The sequence below is a fragment of the Microcaecilia unicolor genome, chromosome 3, assembly GCF_901765095.1.
Source record: "Microcaecilia unicolor chromosome 3, aMicUni1.1, whole genome shotgun sequence".
In the NCBI taxonomy this organism is placed as follows: Eukaryota; Metazoa; Chordata; class Amphibia; order Gymnophiona; family Siphonopidae; genus Microcaecilia; species Microcaecilia unicolor.
In genome coordinates this window covers 280,408,864-280,427,768 of record NC_044033.1, presented here as the reverse complement: position 1 = coordinate 280,427,768, position 18,905 = coordinate 280,408,864, and the positions used below count along the sequence as shown (strand labels likewise).

Genomic DNA, 18,905 nt, shown 5'->3' with positions numbered 1-18,905 from the left:
AGTGGTTATGAGTCAAAAGCAACGTTAAAGAGGTGGGCTTTCAGTCTAGATTTAAAGGTGGCCAAGGATGGGGCAAGACGTAGGGGCTCAGGAAGTTTATTCCAGGCGTAGGGTGCAGCAAGACAGAAGACGCGAAGTCTGGAGTTGGCAGTATTGGAAAAGGGAACAGATAAGAAGGATTTATCCACGGAGTGGAGTGCACGGGAAGGGGTGTAGGGAAGGACGAGTGTGGAGAGATACTGGGGAGCAGCAGAGTGAGTACATTTATAGGTTAGTAGAAGAAGTTTGAACAGGATTGTGTTTATTCAAATAAAGGACTTTTTCAAAGAGATTAGTCTTCAGGTGTCAACTGGTGTGCCAAGGTTATACAGCAGCAACAAGTCCTAGAGGCCTGCGTGTATGCAGGTCCATGGAGCACTTTTAGTGGGTACCGCAGTGCACTTCAGCCAGGCGGACCCAGGCCCATCCCCCCTACCTGTAACACTTGTGCTGGTAAATGAGAGGCCTCCGAAACCCACTGTACCCACATGTAGGTGGCCCCATTCACCCCTAAGAGCTATGGTAGTGTTGTACATTTGTGGGTAGTGGGTTTTGGGGGAGGGGGTTGGGGGCTCAGCACCCGTGGTAAGGGAGCTATGCATGTGGGAGCGTTTTCTGAAGTCCACCGCACTGACCTCTAGGGTGTCCTGGCATGTCAGGGGGGCGAGTGTACTACGAATCCTGGCCCCTCCCACGACCAAATGGCTTAGATTAGGACATTTCTGAGCTGGGCGTTTTTATTTTCCATTATCGCTAAAAAAAAACAAACGCCCAGCTCACAAACGACTAAATCCATGGCATTTTGGTCCGTACAAACCGTATTTTCGAAACGAAAGATGGACGCCCATTTTTTTTTTTTTTAAATACGGTCTGTCCCACCCCTTCACGTACCCGTTCTTGGACACAGACGCCCATGGAGATGGGCGTTCGTGTTCGATTATGCCCCTCCACAGGCGCAGCCATGTTGCAGAATAGCCTTGTTATTTTCAAAATTGGGCACTGCCTCTTTAGGGTTATCTCTATACACACAAAAAAAAATACAAGATCCTCTTTTTTTTAATGTCTGCATGCTAGTATTGGGGCATGCAGCCCCTATGAGGTTGTGTACAAGAAAATGCTAAGAGCAATTTACTTCGATAAAGGAGCTTTAGGAAATTTAGGTGTTCATTTTCAAAGCACACAGACTTACAAAGTTACCTAATAAGATACATAACTTTGTAAGTCTATGTGCTTTGAAATGGAGCCTCTAAGGCAGACTTGTCTAACCTTTTCCTATCAAGAGCCACACTTTATATTTTGTAATATTTGGAGGGCCAAAACATGTGTGTGTGTGTGCATGCATTGCTCCACTGATACTTTTCTTCAAACAATTAAAAAAATTCTCACACAGATTCCCAGCCATGGGAAGCTGCTGTGGCACAGTTTGTGTTCCTTATCAGTCCTTCCTCCCATACCTATCATTACCAACTTCTCTGCTATCCTTAGTGTTGTTATTCCCCCTGTTTTTAACATTATCTGTTATTTTTTTATTAGGATTTATTTACAGCCTTTTTGAAGGAATTCACTCAACAGCGGAGTGAGAATAATTTTGCCCATATCAGGAGGAAGAGAACCAGTTTTTAACAGCTCATTGAGATCATCAAACAACCAATTTACTGCTTCCAAAGGGATGGATTTGAGTAGGTGTTTTGGGCATTGATCCAGGGAGCAGAAGCATTTCAATAGCATTGATCTTACATCCTCAACTGTTAGTGGTTGAAAAGATTCCCAGTTTTGGTCAGTTTTGAGTCCTTTGGTTGTAGGATCTCTGGCGATTAAGACTGAGCTAGAAAGAAAAAAGTGAGGAAAATGGATGAGGATACCAAAAATTGTGTTTATTCGCATAAAAAATCAAAATTAAAAAAAATAACAATGGTTATATGAAGTATAAAACGGACCCGACACGGCCGTGTTTCGGCCCTAAGGCCTGCCTCAGGGGTCTTTGCAAACTGAATTGAATTGATGAGAACAGAATAAATGAATAACATTAATACAAATATGGCATAAACTTAAATATAATTAAAAAATTGAAAATGAAGCGACACTAAGTAAATATGAGACATCGATGAATAATATTAAAAATATAATAAAAAAATAATAAAAAAATTTTTAGTGAATGAAGACACAAATAGTACTTTAGACTGTATATCAATTTATGAAAATAAATGTTATATGTTTGAAAAATGAATTATTAAATAATCAAATGAATTATTAAATAATATGAACTATAAAACATCGTGGGTAAATATTTGGACAATGCATCAGTTTATAAAAATATATATTTGTCAATTTGTAAGAGTAGACAATGTATTTATAAAGAAGAATGATAATTAAAATTTGTATATGTATATAAGGAGAAAATGTATAATAAATATATATTTTTAATAAATATATATTTTATTTCAAATTTTATGTGTTTTTTATTGAAGTATCATATAAATGTGGTGAATTAATCATGCACTGAAATAATTTATAATAGACTGAATGAACTGTAAATTACCTCAGAAAATGTATATCAAGGTATGTACTCCAAGGCAAATATCTGAGCGGAAAATCTCTAAGATCTGTGTACTAGAAAGTAAGAGTAAATATAAAAGGATCAAATGCTTGTATAAATTAAAACATATGAGATGATACTATGAAAAAATATATATGATGATGACATTTATCAGAAAAGGGATGAAGAGATATGGATGTAAGACACAAAAAAGATAAATAAAAAGGCTAAAAAATAAATAAACATTAAGTAATGAATATTGTGAAATGCTATATTGAAAGGCAAAATGTATGTGAACAGAAAATGTTATGTATTGACATACTAAAAATATAATAAGCTAGTATATGGAGGTTGAACGCACTTACCTCCTCTCTTCTAGAAAAACATATATATAAAATGTGCTAAAAAGCACAAAAAGCGTATGATGCTGCAAAAAACAAAAAGAATTTACACTGCATAAGAAGAACAGAAAGTAATAATGAAACTAAATAATGTAAAACGACGTGATATTATGAGATGATTAAAAACTAAATCTAATGAGCTCTAGAATTTCTATTCTACCGATTATGAAAAGATTATATATAGAAAATATGTGTATTGGGGACACTAAGATTTCTATTATAAAATTTACTAAATTAATGTTGTCTAAATCGCATAGATCTATATACAAAACTATCTGGAGTCTATAACAAAAATAGTCTTCTATGAAAATCTTTTAATTGTGTTTATTTGCTGATTGCTGAGATATTAAAAAACTTATCTTTCTGAGTGTCTTTCTACAATTGTATATAGTATGAATACCAGAGAATGCTTACCTTCTCTACAGAGAGATATATGTAATTTGTAAACTATTGAAAAATAGTAGTTTAATTGGCGTAACTTATATAAGAACGGATAAAGAAAATGGCATTTTACAAAAAATGGGAGAAGGTATGTAAATTTCGATAAGAAGCACATACCTTCTCCCATTTTTTGTAAAATGCCATTTTCTTTATCCGTTCTTATATAAGTTACGCCAATTAAACTACTATTTTTCAATAGTTTACAAATTACATATATCTCTCTGTAGAGAAGGTAAGCATTCTCTGGTATTCATACTATATACAATTGTAGAAAGACACTCAGAAAGATAAGTTTTTTAATATCTCAGCAATCAGCAAATAAACACAATTAAAAGATTTTCATAGAAGACTATTTTTGTTACAGACTCCAGATAGTTTTGTATATAGATCTATGCGATTTAGACAACATTAATTTAGTAAATTTTATAATAGAAATCTTAGTGTCCCCAATACACATATTTTCTATATATAATCTTTTCATAATCGGTAGAATAGAAATTCTAGAGCTCATTAGATTTAGTTTTTAATCATCTCATAATATCACGTCGTTTTACATTATTTAGTTTCATTATTACTTTCTGTTCTTCTTATGCAGTGTAAATTCTTTTTGTTTTTTGCAGCATCATACGCTTTTTGTGCTTTTTAGCACATTTTATATATATGTTTTTCTAGAAGAGAGGAGGTAAGTGCGTTCAACCTCCATATACTAGCTTATTATATTTTTAGTATGTCAATACATAACATTTTCTGTTCACATACATTTTGCCTTTCAATATAGCATTTCACAATATTCATTACTTAATGTTTATTTATTTTTTAGCCTTTTTATTTATCTTTTTTGTGTCTTACATCCATATCTCTTCATCCCTTTTCTGATAAATGTCATCATCATATATATTTTTTCATAGTATCATCTCATATGTTTTAATTTATACAAGCATTTGATCCTTTTAATATTTACTCTTACTTTCTAGTACACAGATCTTAGAGATTTTCCGCTCAGATATTTGCCTTGGAGTACATACCTTGATATACATTTTCTGAGGTAATTTACAGTTCATTCAGTCTATTATAAATTATTTCAGTGCATGATTAATTCACCACATTTATATGATACTTCAATAAAAAACACATAAAATTTGAAATAAAATATATATTTATTAAAAATATATATTTATTATACATTTTCTCCTTATATACATATACAAATTTTAATTATCATTCTTCTTTATAAATACATTGTCTACTCTTACAAATTGACAAATATATATTTTTATAAACTGATGCATTGTCCAAATATTTACCCACGATGTTTTATAGTTCATATTATTTAATAATTCATTTGATTATTTAATAATTCATTTTTCAAACATATAACATTTATTTTCATAAATTGATATAGTCTAAAGTACTATTTATGTGTCTTCATTCACTAAAAATTTTTTTATTATTTTTTTATTATATTTTTTAAAAATTTTAAAAAACATTCTTAATGTATTACCTCCTAATACCGTATATACATTATCAATTTTTAATATTTTTAATATTATTCATCGATGTCTCATATTTACTTAGTGTCGCTTCATTTTCAATTTTTTAATTATATTTAAGTTTATGCCATATTTGTATTAATGTTATTCATTTATTCTGTTCTCATCAATTCAATTCAGGTTGCAAAGACCCCTGAGGCAGGCCTTAGGGCCGAAATACGGCCGTGTCGGGTCCGTTTTATACTTCATATAACCATTGTTATTTTTTTTAATTTTGATTTTTTTATGCGAATAAACACAATTTTTGGTATCCTCATCCATTTTCCTCACTTTTTTCTTTCTATCTCACGGTTTCGTGAGGGTTTTTTCCTCCTTTTTGTTTTTTGATTAAGACTGAGCTACAGGTTGGACTATTTTCCTCCGCTGGTGTAGCTTTAGATAGTTCGAACCTAATTTGGATGATCTTATTGGTGAAATGATCAGCTAGGTCTTGGGTAGTGGGACATGTTTTCTGTGAATGTTCATCAACATTATTGGAAGCAAGTTTTTTTTAACTAAGGAGAAAAGTTTTTTTCTTCTCAAGATCATCTTGACCTATTAGACTGCTACCTTCTTTTTGTAGAGTCTGAAGGCTGACTTCCATTTGGATTTATCAGTAGTATCTTTGTTCTTTCTCCATTGCTTTTCAAGGCGTCGACATTCCCTTTTTAGGATGGATAGTTCCTCTGTAAATCATGGTGAATTTCTGGACATTTTGACCTTTTTAGTGGTAAATGAAGCTATTTTGTCTAGTATGGTTTTCACCTTAGTATCCCAGCGGGATTTGATCGAACCATACATAGGAGATGAGGTACTGAGGAAATCTGTTAGCTCAGATCAGAACATAGTAACATATTAAATGACGGCAGAAAAAGACCTGCATGGTCCATCCAGTCTGCCCAACAAGATAAATTCATATGTGCTACTTTTTGTGTATACCCTACCTTGATTTGTACCTGTCCTCTTCAGGGCACAGACCGTATAAGTCTGCCCAGCACTATCCCCGCCTCCCGCCACCGGCTCTGCCACCCAATCTCAGCTAAGCTCCTTAGGATCCATTCCTTCTGAACAGGATTCCTTTATGTTTATCCCACGCGTGTTTGAATTCTGTTACCGTTTTCATTTCCACCACCTCCCGCGGGAAGGCATTCCAGAAAGAGACCTCGTTGATGTTACTTCTTATGGAAATGAGTTTGGAGGACTTGTGCCTGGTTAAGCTTGACATACAGATATCAATGGTGAAATCCAGTTGGAAGTGGTCAGACCATGGTATTGGCTTCCATTTGAATGAACTGATCAAGCTATTAGGATAGGAAATCATGAAATCTTAACTTATGAGCTTCTTCTTGAGTTGCATCCTTGAAGAATGTAGTTTGTAGTCCTTCAGGAATCATTTGAAGTTGTGGACATTGGTTTCCGCATAATTTTCCAAGTGGAAGCCTCCAAGGAAGATAATCCTAGATAATTGGGCAGAGGAAGTAATCTCTACAAGTCAAGTTTCTGCCTTGGACAAAGCCCCCGGAGGACATTAAATGAGTAGAGCAATTTGATTTGCCTCTTTTGAATCATCGCAGAATTTGCTCAGCACATATTCCAGTTCAGAGAAAATCTCAGAACTAACTAAAGACATGTGGAAAAAACTCTTAAACATAAGAAGACGTCTGCCACCTTTTTTACCCCATCTTGGAGAGTGAAGAATACCATAACCAGGTGGATAAATGAGAGGAAATATCGGACTATCAGTTTCTGTGAGCCATGTTCCTGAGATAAACAGAAAGCCCAGATCTGAAGATTCTAGCAGATCCCCGAGTAAGAAAGCCTTGTTCGCCACAGACCTGGTGTTGATATAAATGGTGGGGACAGGAGTGAGTCGAGACTTGTGTTCCAAAGGGGAGACTTGTTTGGGTAACTTCAAAAGGTAACAAGTGTTTTTAGACCATCAAACATTAGCCATATGGTTCTGGTCTGAAACCATAGTAGTGTTCTGATGGCATTGTCTAGCAGGTATCTGACATTACAGTTAGGGTGTTTCTTAGTACAGTGTTTTCTAGATGGATTGTTGATTACAGGGACAGGATTAGGCACTAAGTTATCTGGTAGGCTGCCACCTGACGTGCTCAAAAGGGCAAAGCAAATCCATGTGAGCCACTTCATGGTGATAGCTTTTGGAGCTAATTTAAGTCAGTTGGGTTTAGTGCTCTTTATCAGTCCTAAATGTGCACTGTTAAACACTTCTGAACAAAGTCCTCCCTGAGGGTAGACGCCACCGATGGTAAGGAGAGGCCAAGGTGTCTCAGGTGCTCATAAGGTGGGGGAGGTGTGGATGTGCCATTGTGGCAGACTCCAAAATGATGCTATTACTCGCTGTGATTATTAGGTAGGGTTCCTTTTTCAAGCTGCCATTCTTCCATAGTCAGTCGTGCACCAGTAAGAGAAAGTTTAAAGCATGTGAGAAGCAACAGTGTAGCTTTCATGTTATAGAATTGTCAATTTCCTTTGTTTGCTGTCTGAATTATGGTCACAAGTACAGAGCTAAGCAGGACAGGTATTTGTATGACAGAGGAGAGTAATTGATCTTAAGCACTCCTTGGGTTCCTCTTTCAAGCTGCAGTTCCTCCATAGTCAGTTGAACAGCTGTGAAAGGAGAGTTAAGGGCAGGTGGCAGGCCACAGTGTAGCTGTCATTGTTACAAATCCAGATAACTCTTTATTCAAGTTGCCAGCAATGGAGAGGGGAAGAGAACAGGAGCTGAACAGTTCAGGTAACTGAAAGACAAAGGGGAGCAATTGACCTTGGAATGCAGCTAAGAGCAATGATAACTAAGTATTGTTTTTAGATTCCGCAAAACTTGATAATTATCCTTCAATATCTTTATTTGGTTAAAAATGTTACTTCAATATACTGCTTAGCTCTTTTTCTAAATTCACTTAAAAAGTTTCAAGTCAGAAACATTACTTTTCCTGGTTAGGAGTTCACTGTGTGCACACTTGGGTTTGTGGATACCAATGCTTTCAGTGGGTCCTTCGCTAAAAAAAAAACTTTTAATAGCATTATGATATCAATTTTGCCACCCTGTACATGGACGGCAAACAAGTGTCAGGAAAACCTTTTGAACTTTGAACACGGACACTTTGTAAAAGAATACATTCAGCTGATACAAGTGACAGGTAAACACATGAAAGATAGCGCTTTAATGGTTGACCAAATAGATCTTAACAGAGGCTACACCTTGCTACCTTTAGACCTGTCACCCCATCAGAAATGCACAGATCACAACTCTGTGATCAAAAGTACTAATCTACGCACAGAAAACTGCTTTATGAATGCTTTACCCCGAACTGTAAACATGATCATCTATAAGGCGTTTGACAATGTGATAGAAATCAACCAGTGAAAGAAGGTCCTGTTTGACTATGGAGTTAATTTTCAATGCACTTCAACTTACAAAGTTCCAAGTAAGTCCAAGTGCTTTGAAAATGCACCTCTAAATGTAAATAATCTATCGCTTGTTGAAGGACCTGTATGTCACAGAATAATTTCTAGATATTTTACCCAGCGATTGGGAACTCGGTATGTGAGCATCACGGAGACCGTCGTCTTTAGTGGTAAACACCCACCCAAAACGACTTACCCAGTGAGCACTGGTCTGAGTTAGAATGGCATCATTGAGGTGTTTTGTTTTGTTTTTTTTTAATTCTTATGGACATCTCCCTGATAGCTTTTTGTTTCTTAGCAGTATTATGGATTTTTTACAGAAGCACTGTGAAACTATCATCTACCACAACAAGACAGTTACATCTTCTACCACCTGCAATTATCACTACTTGTTTTTCTTACATCAAGGCCATAGATCCCCTTTCTTGTCCCACACAGACCCTGCTTCAATACCTTCTACACGAGTCTGGTCTCAAGACCAACTCAGTAAGGGTTCACCTCAGTGCAATTAGTGCTTATCATCAACGTGTAGAAAGTAAGCCTATCTCTGGACAGCCTTTAGTTGTTCGCTTCATGAAAGGTTTGCGCTTGTAAAAGCCTCCAGTCAAACCTCCACCAGTGTCATCGGATCTCACCGTCGTTCTCACCCAGCTGATGAAAGCTCCTTTTGAGCCACTGAATTCCTGCCATCTGAAGTACTTGACCTGGAAGGTCATTTTCTTTGTGGCTGTTACTTCAGCTCGTAGGGTCAGTGAGCTTCAGGCCCTAGTAGTGGATGCACCTTATACTAAGTTTCATCACAACAGAGCAGTCCTCCACACGCACCCAAAGTTCCTACTGAAGGTGGAGTCAAGAGTTCCATCTGAACCAGTCGATTGTCTTGCCAACATTTTTTCCCTGTCCTCATGCCCACCCTGGCGAAAGCAGCTTGCACACCTCGGACTGCAAGAGAGCATTGGACTTTTATATGGAGGGGACGAAGCCCTTCAGACAGTCCACTCAGTTGTTTGTTGCTTTTGATCCCAACAGGAGGGGAGTCGCCATCAGTTAAAGCACCATCTCCAATTGGCTAGCAGATTGCATTTCCTTCGCTTATGCCCAAGCTGGGCTAACTCTGGAGGGCAACATCATGGCTCACAATGTCAGAGCCATGGCTGCGTCAGTGGCTCACTTAAATTCAGCCTCCATTGGAGAGATTTGCAAGGCTGCAACGTGGTCTTCAGTCCACACATTCACATCTCACTACTGCCTTCAGCAGGATACCCAACGCGACAGTTTGGGCAGTCGGTGTTGCAGAATCTGTTTGGGGTTCAGAATCCAACTCCACCCACCCCCAGCCCATTTTGTTCTGTTCCAGGCTGCACTCTCAGCTAGTCTGTAAATAGTTTCAGGTTAATTTACGTTACGCCCTCGCCGTTGAAAGGCCAAGTTGACCAATGTTTGTTGTTTTGAGTGAGCCTGGATGCTATGGATACCTCACTTGTGAAGATTATTCAGCCTACTTGTCCTTGGAGAAAGCAAAGATACATACCTGTAGCAGGTATTCTCCGAGGACAGCAGGCTGATAATCCTCACAAACCCACCCACTTCCCCTTGGAGTTGTTTCTTCTATCTCTCTTTTAGGAGCGCGGCCACACAGCGGGTGGGAAGGCACTCGGCGCATGTGCAGTCGGACGCACAGCGCACTCAGAAGTCTCTAGCAAACATTTTGCTAGTTCAAATGTTGGTTCCCAGGCCGGCGCGGATCACCGACCCACTTCTGAGGATTATCAGCCTGCTGTCCTTGGAGAATACCTGCTACAGGTTAAGTATGTTCGCTTTATCGCTGTTAGAGTCCTGCTATGATGCATGAGAAGGTGTAGACCAGGTGTATTGAGGTCCTCAGCATCTATATCTGCATGCTCCTACACTACCAAACAAATGTAAAAAAGAGAATGTTTTATTTTATTCTGCTTACAGAGATGATCCCAAAGAGGCAGTGCCTGTTTTGAAAATGACAAGGCTACACTTCCTGGTTGTCACTACTCACCACCATCTTGGATCTGTGACATCATAGGAAATTATGTCCATCACTGTGAATGATTAAGGGCCTATTTTTCATAGGTAACCAGAAAGAGGATGGGGGGGGGGGGGTTCTTTGACCTAGCAACAGGGACTGATTTTTGCTTCTCTGCAACATTTTAAATTATGAAACAAGATACATCCAAAGCCAAAAGCCTGCTTGAAAACAAGGGTATTTTACTCAAAATTTCTTTATTAAAAAAAAACTGCAACTACATGTATTGTATTCAAAACCTCTTCGTGTTTGTATTTTACTCAAACCTTCTTTGTTAAAAATCTGCACTCACATGTAGTTAAATAACCAGTTTGGGGGGGAGAGGGAAAGGAGTTGGTCAGCAGGATGTGCCTGGACATGTCGGGAATGAGGGCTTGCACCTTATTCCTGGCTTAAGCTGAGACATTTCAAGGGTTCACATTTCAAATCACTCTAACCAGTAACATTTAAATGTTATTTTTCTCATGACAGGGCTGTAGAGTCTCTCTTTCTCACAGAGACACAGAAAATAAAAAGTTCCTTCTAGAGAGACAGCATAACTAACATTTTATTTTGCACCTTATTCCAGGCTGCCAGCTCTTACATCAGGAAGATGTGTGAGCGAGGGGGGAAGAGAAGGGATCCTTCTAGGCAGGCGTGTCCTTATGATGAGGCCTTAAATCGTGAGAGCATCAGAAAGATGTGCAAGGGGAGGGGAATCTGCTGGGCTCTGTCAGAGCTAGTTTAAACCATGTTGTGTCTGTCTGTGTACAAGAGGAAGGCTTCGGCATTTTGTTATAAAGATGCTGAGATATTGACTGTTGTTCAGGGTCTGTGTGCTGTACAAACATAGCATTAGAGAGAAAACAAATTCAGACTTTGCACAAAGAGATGTTCCTCAGGGGCTGAAAAAGTGAGAGAAAGGTAATCACATTCAGAAAAAAACAATCTGTACTTGCACAGTTTATTCATACCATGTATGATAGACAGAGAGTTATGTTGATCAGTCAGCAGTTGTAAAACAAAAACATGTCTGATGGCACAATTGTAAAACTCTGTTTTTAAAAGGCAGCGAGTGGGTTTCAGATCTGGCAGAATCATAAAGCAGTAATGTCGTACCTGCGACTGAAAAAAAATAATTTTTTAAAAAACAGTTTACGGAAAAAAAAAAATCAAAGGAACACAAGTGTACGTTTACTATTTGTAATGTCTGTGCAAACTATATATAGTCATCTGAGGCTGTAGGGGACAGTGTCTGGTGATGGACATCATTTCCTCTCATGTGACTAATCCATGATGGTAGTGAGTAGTGTAAAACAAGAAGTGTCCTTATAGGCGCTGCCATCTTCGATCTGTGCAACCCACTGGTCACTGTCATCTTGAAAAAGGAGTGTGGTCCAGGAGGATTTATGACATCACTTCATGAGGTTATATCATCACTTACAGTGACGTCATCAAAACAGATGGGATGGGTAGAGGGTGGCCATGGCCTCAATTCTGACTGGCTGACACAGTAAGAAATGAGCACAGCCACCTGTTAAAAATATGCAAACTAGCTTTGACAGAAGTCGGTGAACCTGGCCTAGTGGTGTGGTGGACTTTGGTCCTGAGGAACTGAGTTCGATTCCCACTTCAGGCACAGGCAGCTCCTTGTGACTCTGGGCAAGTCACTTAACCCTCCATTGTCCCATTAAGCCGCATTGAGCCTGCCATGAGTGGGAAAGCGCAGGGTACAAATGTAACAAAAATTAAAATTAAATAAATAAATAACCTTACTACTACTCATGTATAATTCCGATTACAAGCAAATACAGTGAGTCATAGATATGGTTATCTGATATGATTTGTCTTCAAAAAAGAAACAGGAGACAAGATATAGTGGAAAAACAAATGTTTTTGATGAGAAAAGCCTCTTTTATAAACTTCTTTATTTTACCATGAAATGCATAGATACAAAAAACAACTTAAAAACACAACGAAAAGGGGCCTCAGGAAGGGAGCTGGACAATATGTTGCAAACAGGTGTTGTAGGATGCAGTCTAAATCTAAGATCCTGTGAGGCAAAAACAATAAGTACATAAGTATTGCCATACTGGGAAAGACCAAAGGTCCATCGAGCCCAGCATCCTGTTTCCAACAGTGGCCAATCCAGGTCACAAATACCTGGCAAGATCCCAAAAATGTACAAACTAGATCCTCACGTAGAAAGAATTCAATACCATGGTTCAATGAAGAGCTGAAAAACCTTAAAACCCAAGTCAGAAGGTTAGAACGCGCATGGAATAAAAAGAAAGACAAACCCACACTTAACGCCTGGAAACAACTCCAAAGAAAATACAAATATACCATTAGACAAACTAAAAGATTATATTACAAAACTATAATCGGACCAAGCTACAAGGACACACACAAACTTTTCCAACTCGTGAATAGCCTACTAAATACTACACCAGTCACAACCAATAGCAAAGACGCACCAGGAGCAGACAATCTTGCGAGATACTTCAACGTAAAAATCGTACAACTGCGACTTAAGATACCTGTCGATTATGCCGAACTCCTCGACTGTCTAGACCCAGACCCTGGCATCTACCCAGCAGATAGAACCTGGACCAATTTCGAGACACTATCAAAGGACATCATCTCCCAAACTCTCAAAAGATTTACCAAATCTCACCGGGAGAGATTCCAAGATGGCGGCTGAGTAAGACGTCGTGAAGATAGCTCCGCTGTTTGCCGCTCTACTCCTGTAACATTTTTGCCTAGTTTAGTTTGAAACCTTTAAAAAAATATGCCTAAAAGGAGAGGTAGGGCGAGAGCAAGCCCCGTTACTCCCTCCTTACCTAGAGCTGGAACGATGGAGCACTTCCTTCTACCGGGCACATCGTCGGGGACTGTTTCGCTGCTGGAGGGATTAGGGAGAGGTCTCCCGTTCCCCCAGCTTGAACACGAGATATCTTTTAGCCCCGAGACGAGGCTTCCTCCTCCTATGCCGGCTACGACGTCGAACTTGGACCAGAGACCCCTTGGTGCGCAAGTCGCGACGGGGTTTCCTGGCACGGGCCCTGAGTCGGCGCCTGAGAAGCCGAGGATTCCTTCTGTGGAGAACACAGAGGTGAAGAGAGGAGAGATTGTTCCTGTGGAAGAGCTTGGAGCAGTAGGAGGTCAATCAACTTTGCCTACAATTTCAACAATTGATTTATCAAGTAAGTCGTTTCTACCTGAAAAGCCCCAACAAATAACGTTGGATAATATATGGGAAGCGCTTGTAGGTTTAGAAGCCTCATTTACCCAACAATTTACTCAGTTAAATCAGAAATTCACGTTAGACAATGAAAAGATTTCTGAAATGGACATGATGTTAAAATCTGTGGGCAAGGAAGTTGAAACTAATTCCTCTGCAATTAAAAATTCTCAACAAATACAAATAAATTTAATAAAAGAGAATATGTATCTTCAAAATAGGATTGAAGTACTAGAGAACTACCAGCGTTCAAATGCCCTCAGATTGATAAATTTTCCAAAACAAATTGCTATTTCCCCATTGATAACCTTCAAGCAATATTTAACAGATGCTTTAAAAATTCCAGAAAAATCACATCCACCCATCTCAAAGATTTTCTATATAGAACCATTTCGCAAGAAAGATTCTTTACAAAGGGAGGAAGTTAAAACCCAATCATTGGATTTAAATTTGACTCAGATTATTGAAGGAGACAATATGGGTTTAACAACAGCAACACTTAAAGTGATTTTCATACTTCAACCGGATAGAGACTGGATTCTTAAACAATTTTTTCTAAATAAGAGACCTGATTTCCTAAATTGCAAGATAAGAATCTACCCGGATGTTTCTAGAAACACTCAGAAGAAAAGACAGGAATTTCTGAAGCTGAGACCAAAAGCAATACAACTTGGAGCCTTATTTTGGCTAAACTTTCCCTGCAAGTGCGTGATAAAACTTGATTCAATTAAATATGTATTTTTTTGAGGCTAATCAATTAAACTCTTTTCTTGAGACAAAGTTGAGAGACTTACACCCTCCATTATCAGGAACAATAATAACTTCAACTCCATAAAAATTGTATATTGCTCGGTAATCTTATATCAGCCTCCATTTGTTAAAATTTGAAGTTGTCTTCAAAATTGGAATATTTACCTGAAAATTGTGATATTCTCCCCTATATAGTGGACTATAGACGAGTAATGATCTTCTTGTTATAAAAATTAAGTTTTTTTTCTTTCTTTCTTTTAGATGTATCTTTAAGAATTTATCAAGATACTAAATCGTCTTTATCTGTAATCAAGATATTATGCTTGAATATATTTTGAAATGAATAAATAATAAAAAATAAAAAAAAAAGATTTAACAAATCTCATTGCAAACTAGACATATGCCCAAACAACCTTATGACATCTGCTCCTCAACATTCACCTCCGCAATAATAAAAAAAAACGTCTTTGTTGGCCGTGCTTCACTCAGCGCTGTGATTGGCTCAGAGACTTCCAGGTCTCTCAGCTGAGTGAAGCACGGCCAAAAAAGACGTTTTTATTATTGTGGAGGTGAATGACGGAGAAAACGGACGGCTTTTTTCGAAGGCCGGCCTCAACTGCACTTTGGTTTGATTATTGCGGAGGTGAATGGCGGCGAAAACAGATGGCTTTTTTCGATGGCCGGCTTCAACTGCATTTTTGTTTTTATTATTGCGGCGGGGGGGGGGGGGGGGGGGGGGGGGGGGGATGGAATGACTCTTATAGCAGTTTTTTATCAGTTTTCAATCCCGCACAGCCCCAACGAGAGGTACAGACCTCTCGTTAGAGTTTCCAGCGTTAAGGCAATCGGAAAAGCTTAGTGCATGTCATTACAATAGGGTTTCTACACAATTTGCTCATCAGCATTCCGTTTTCGTGAGCTGCTACCGCCATCGTAAAATGGCTTTTAGTGCATGCCAGGGTTTACTACTTGCTCATTAATGGCTCGTTATTGACTCGTTAGGTTTAGTGCATCTGGCCCTAGGTCTAGAATTTTTCCTTCTCTCGCTTCCTGTACCAGCTGCTCCATAAAGCTGTCCTTGATTTCATCAAGGAATTTTACCTCCCTAGCGTGTCCCGATGTTACATTTACCCAGACAATATCGGGGTAATTGAAATCACCATTATTTTGTTGCCCAGTTTGTTTGCGTCCCTAATTTCCTTTAACATTTCTGCATCCGTCTGTTCATCCTGGCCAGGCGGACGGTAGTACATGCCTATCATTATCCTTTTCCCCTTTACACATGGAATTTCAATCCACAGTGATTCCAAGAAGTGTTTTGTTTCCTGCAGAATTTTCAATCTATTTGATTCAAGGCTCTCGTTAATATACAATGCTACCCCCCTCCACCAATTCGATCCACTCTATCACTAAGATATAATTTGTACCCCGGTATGACAGTGTCCCACTGGTTAGCCTCCTTCCACAAGGTCTCAGAGATGCCTATTATATCTAATTTTTCATTTAGTGCAATATATTAACTCTCCCATCTTATTTCTTAGGCTCCTGGCATTCGCATATAGACATTTCAAACTGTGTTTGTTGCTCCTATTTACATCATGCTTAGTACTTGACAGTATTAATTTGCAATCTTTTGTCTGATTTTTATTTAGGGACACCTGATCTACTACACTCTCTTTTGCAACCTCACTATCAGGATACCCTAACTTCCCTGTTTTGGTGGTATCTTTGAAAGATACCTTATCCCGAACCATGCGCTTTTGAGCGACTGTTGCCTTCCCCCCGTTTCTAGTTTAAAAGCTGCTCTATCTCCTTTTTAAATGCCGAAGCCAGCAGCTTGGACCAACCCTGGTTAAGGTGGAGCCCATCCTTTCGGAATAGGCTTCCCCTTCCCCTTCCCCAGAATGTTGCCCAGTTCCTAACAAATCTAAAACCCTAATCCCTGCACCATCTTCTCATCCACACATTGAGACTCCGGAGCTCTGCCTGTCTATTGGGCCCTACGCGTGGAACAGGTAGCATTTCAGAAAATGCTACCCTAGAGGATCTGGATTTGAGCTTTCTACCTAAGAGCCTAAATTTGGCTTCCAGAACCTCTCTCCCACATTTTCCTATGTCATTGATACAGAACAGAACAGTTCCTATTCTCTGGAGTTTACATTCTAATCACGACAGATAGACAAGGTAAATAGCAAAATAATAAAAGGCTCTAAGTTAAAATAAAGGCCATGACAGGGAAGAAATAAACTTGGTGTGTGTAACAGATTCATTTACCTATAACAGAGATTTCTCCATACACAGCATACACTAGTGGATGACATCATAAGAAGGTGCCAAAGAAAACCCTTGCTCTCAGTTATTAGTGTGCATGTAGCTGCTTTCATGGTTCTCCAGTCATTTGCAAAGCTCGAAGGTCCATACCCCTGAAGGCAAATGGGACTGTGTCTGATTTATTCTGTCTACAGAGAATCTCTGTTACAGATAAGCAACTATGTTTTTCTCTGTGGACAAACAGGATGAAATCAGCTACGTTAGTGAGAAATTCCATAGGTGAGGATCAAATCATTTATTGGCAAGGACAATCTTGACAAAGCAGCCTGGAATTTGTTTCATAGAGTGCCCCGATGCAGCCTTTGTTTGTGAAAACATGGCCACAACAGGATTTTAAGAGAGTGTGCCCTCACTGTGTGAAGCAATAAATTGATCTGAAGATTTATGTGGTTTTTGTGCTTCTCGTGATCTATAGTATTTGCTGTTCTTCTGGAACTGTGCTGATTCGAGGTTTTCTTATTGTGAAATGTTCATTCTATATGTGGACAAACATTGAATTATGTTGTACTATTTTTTGTTTGCTCTGAGTGAAGATAGCAAATGTTATACTTCACTTTGAATCTTTGAGTTGGATGAGTAATTAAATTCATAAATAAATGCTTAAAAAAAAGACAGAGTTAATACTTTTATTGTGGCAGTGATGGTAGTGGGGGCAAACTAGGCTGTGTTCACACCCCAATCATTTGAAAAGCTGGCTCCTATGACTCCAGAGATTGCCCTCACTCCACCCATGACATGCCCCCAAGCACAAGGGCAGTCTGTAATAATTTTCAGCATTAGTATCTGAAAATCATTAACTGGCCCTGACCAGCAGCATTTGTCTAGGCAAGTACGGCCACCTGGATAAATGCTTCAGCCCATATATGTTCAGATTTTAATGCACCACCAAACATATCTGCTGATTTGAACAACATTATGTACAGTTCAAAGCAAGGCCAGAACCTGCAATGTATCTTATTACAATGAAGCAAAGTTTATCTCAAAAGGTATTGGAGATGATGATCAACTGACATTATTTTCTGTCTCTTATTACTGCCCCTTTAATAAAAAATAACTGTACAAGCTATGCTAACCCTGTGTATCCCAAGATTATATATCAAAAATTATTGAAATATCCTATATAATAAAACTCACCCTCAACGTTCTGAGGACACTGACGTCACTGTCAGTTCCTCCGGGCACTTCTTTCCGGTTCGAAGGGTTCGTGGTGGTGAAGCCACCGAAATCACTGTGTTGGGGCCAAGCCCTCGCGTCAAACGAGATGACGTCGAGGGCGGAGCTATGGCGTCAGTGGCTTCACAACCAACGACTCAGCACATTGAAGGTGGCGTTGGCGTGCGTTGACCAGGTCCGCAACAATGGCGGTCAGTGCCTTCACAACGCCGAAGGGGTGAGCGGGGGGGGGGGGGGGGGGGGGTTCGGGAGGAAAACCTTGCTAGCGCCCGTTTCATTTGTGCCAGAAACGGGCATGTTTTATTAGTTACAAATAAAGTTCACAAGCCCAGAAATGTAACATACTTCTTTCACTGGTTCATTAACTTCAACCAAGTAGAGAAAAACTCTACCCTTACTGGTTTTACAAGTACGTAAGAGACATTCATATCTAACTAGTAAAATAAAATCAATTGCACATTACTGAACTAAAGCTTATGTGTATTATTTCTTACTTCTAATATCAAAAACGTATTTAAAATACCTTTATCTGCTTCTGGGAGAGACAAGACAAAAGTAGTCAAAAATTTCTCTAACTTCTTTCCTAGAAGAGGACAGGTTCCAATCAATTGACCAGAGGACCTAGAGTATTAGAAGAACAAGCCACTAAAACAAATATTTCAATTTAAAAAACAGACAGACAATTGCTGCTAGGTGAATCAGACCAAGAATTACTCACTGATTGGATAACAAAACACAAAATTTGGTCTTACCTTGTAATTTCCATTTCTTGATTCCTGCAAGACAAGTTCAGACCAATGGATTATGTCCACATCTACCAGCAAATGGAAGCAAAAAAAGCTGAAATATTCTAGTGATATCACCGGTATAAGGAATGGTGCAGCCTACAACTTGTAATTATGTGAATGTCATAATCTTAAAGAACTAAAATATATATTAAACAATAATTCCTCTAAAGGGAACCCTCTGCAGAAAAAAAAAACTGAATTTC

The 18,905-nt window shown here is 38.7% G+C and overlaps 1 protein-coding gene across 1 annotated transcript in view; it reads right to left on the bottom strand.

Moving 5' to 3' along the window:
* The window catches only part of TARBP1 (TAR (HIV-1) RNA binding protein 1), a 919,966-nt gene that overhangs the window by 694,569 nt on the left and 206,492 nt on the right, over window positions 1-18,905 (bottom strand). Inside the window, exon 6 of the mRNA XM_030198123.1 lies at window positions 18,438-18,535. Coding sequence (XP_030053983.1) covers window positions 18,438-18,535 — 98 coding nt within the window. The remainder of the gene's footprint in view (window positions 1-18,437; window positions 18,536-18,905) is intronic.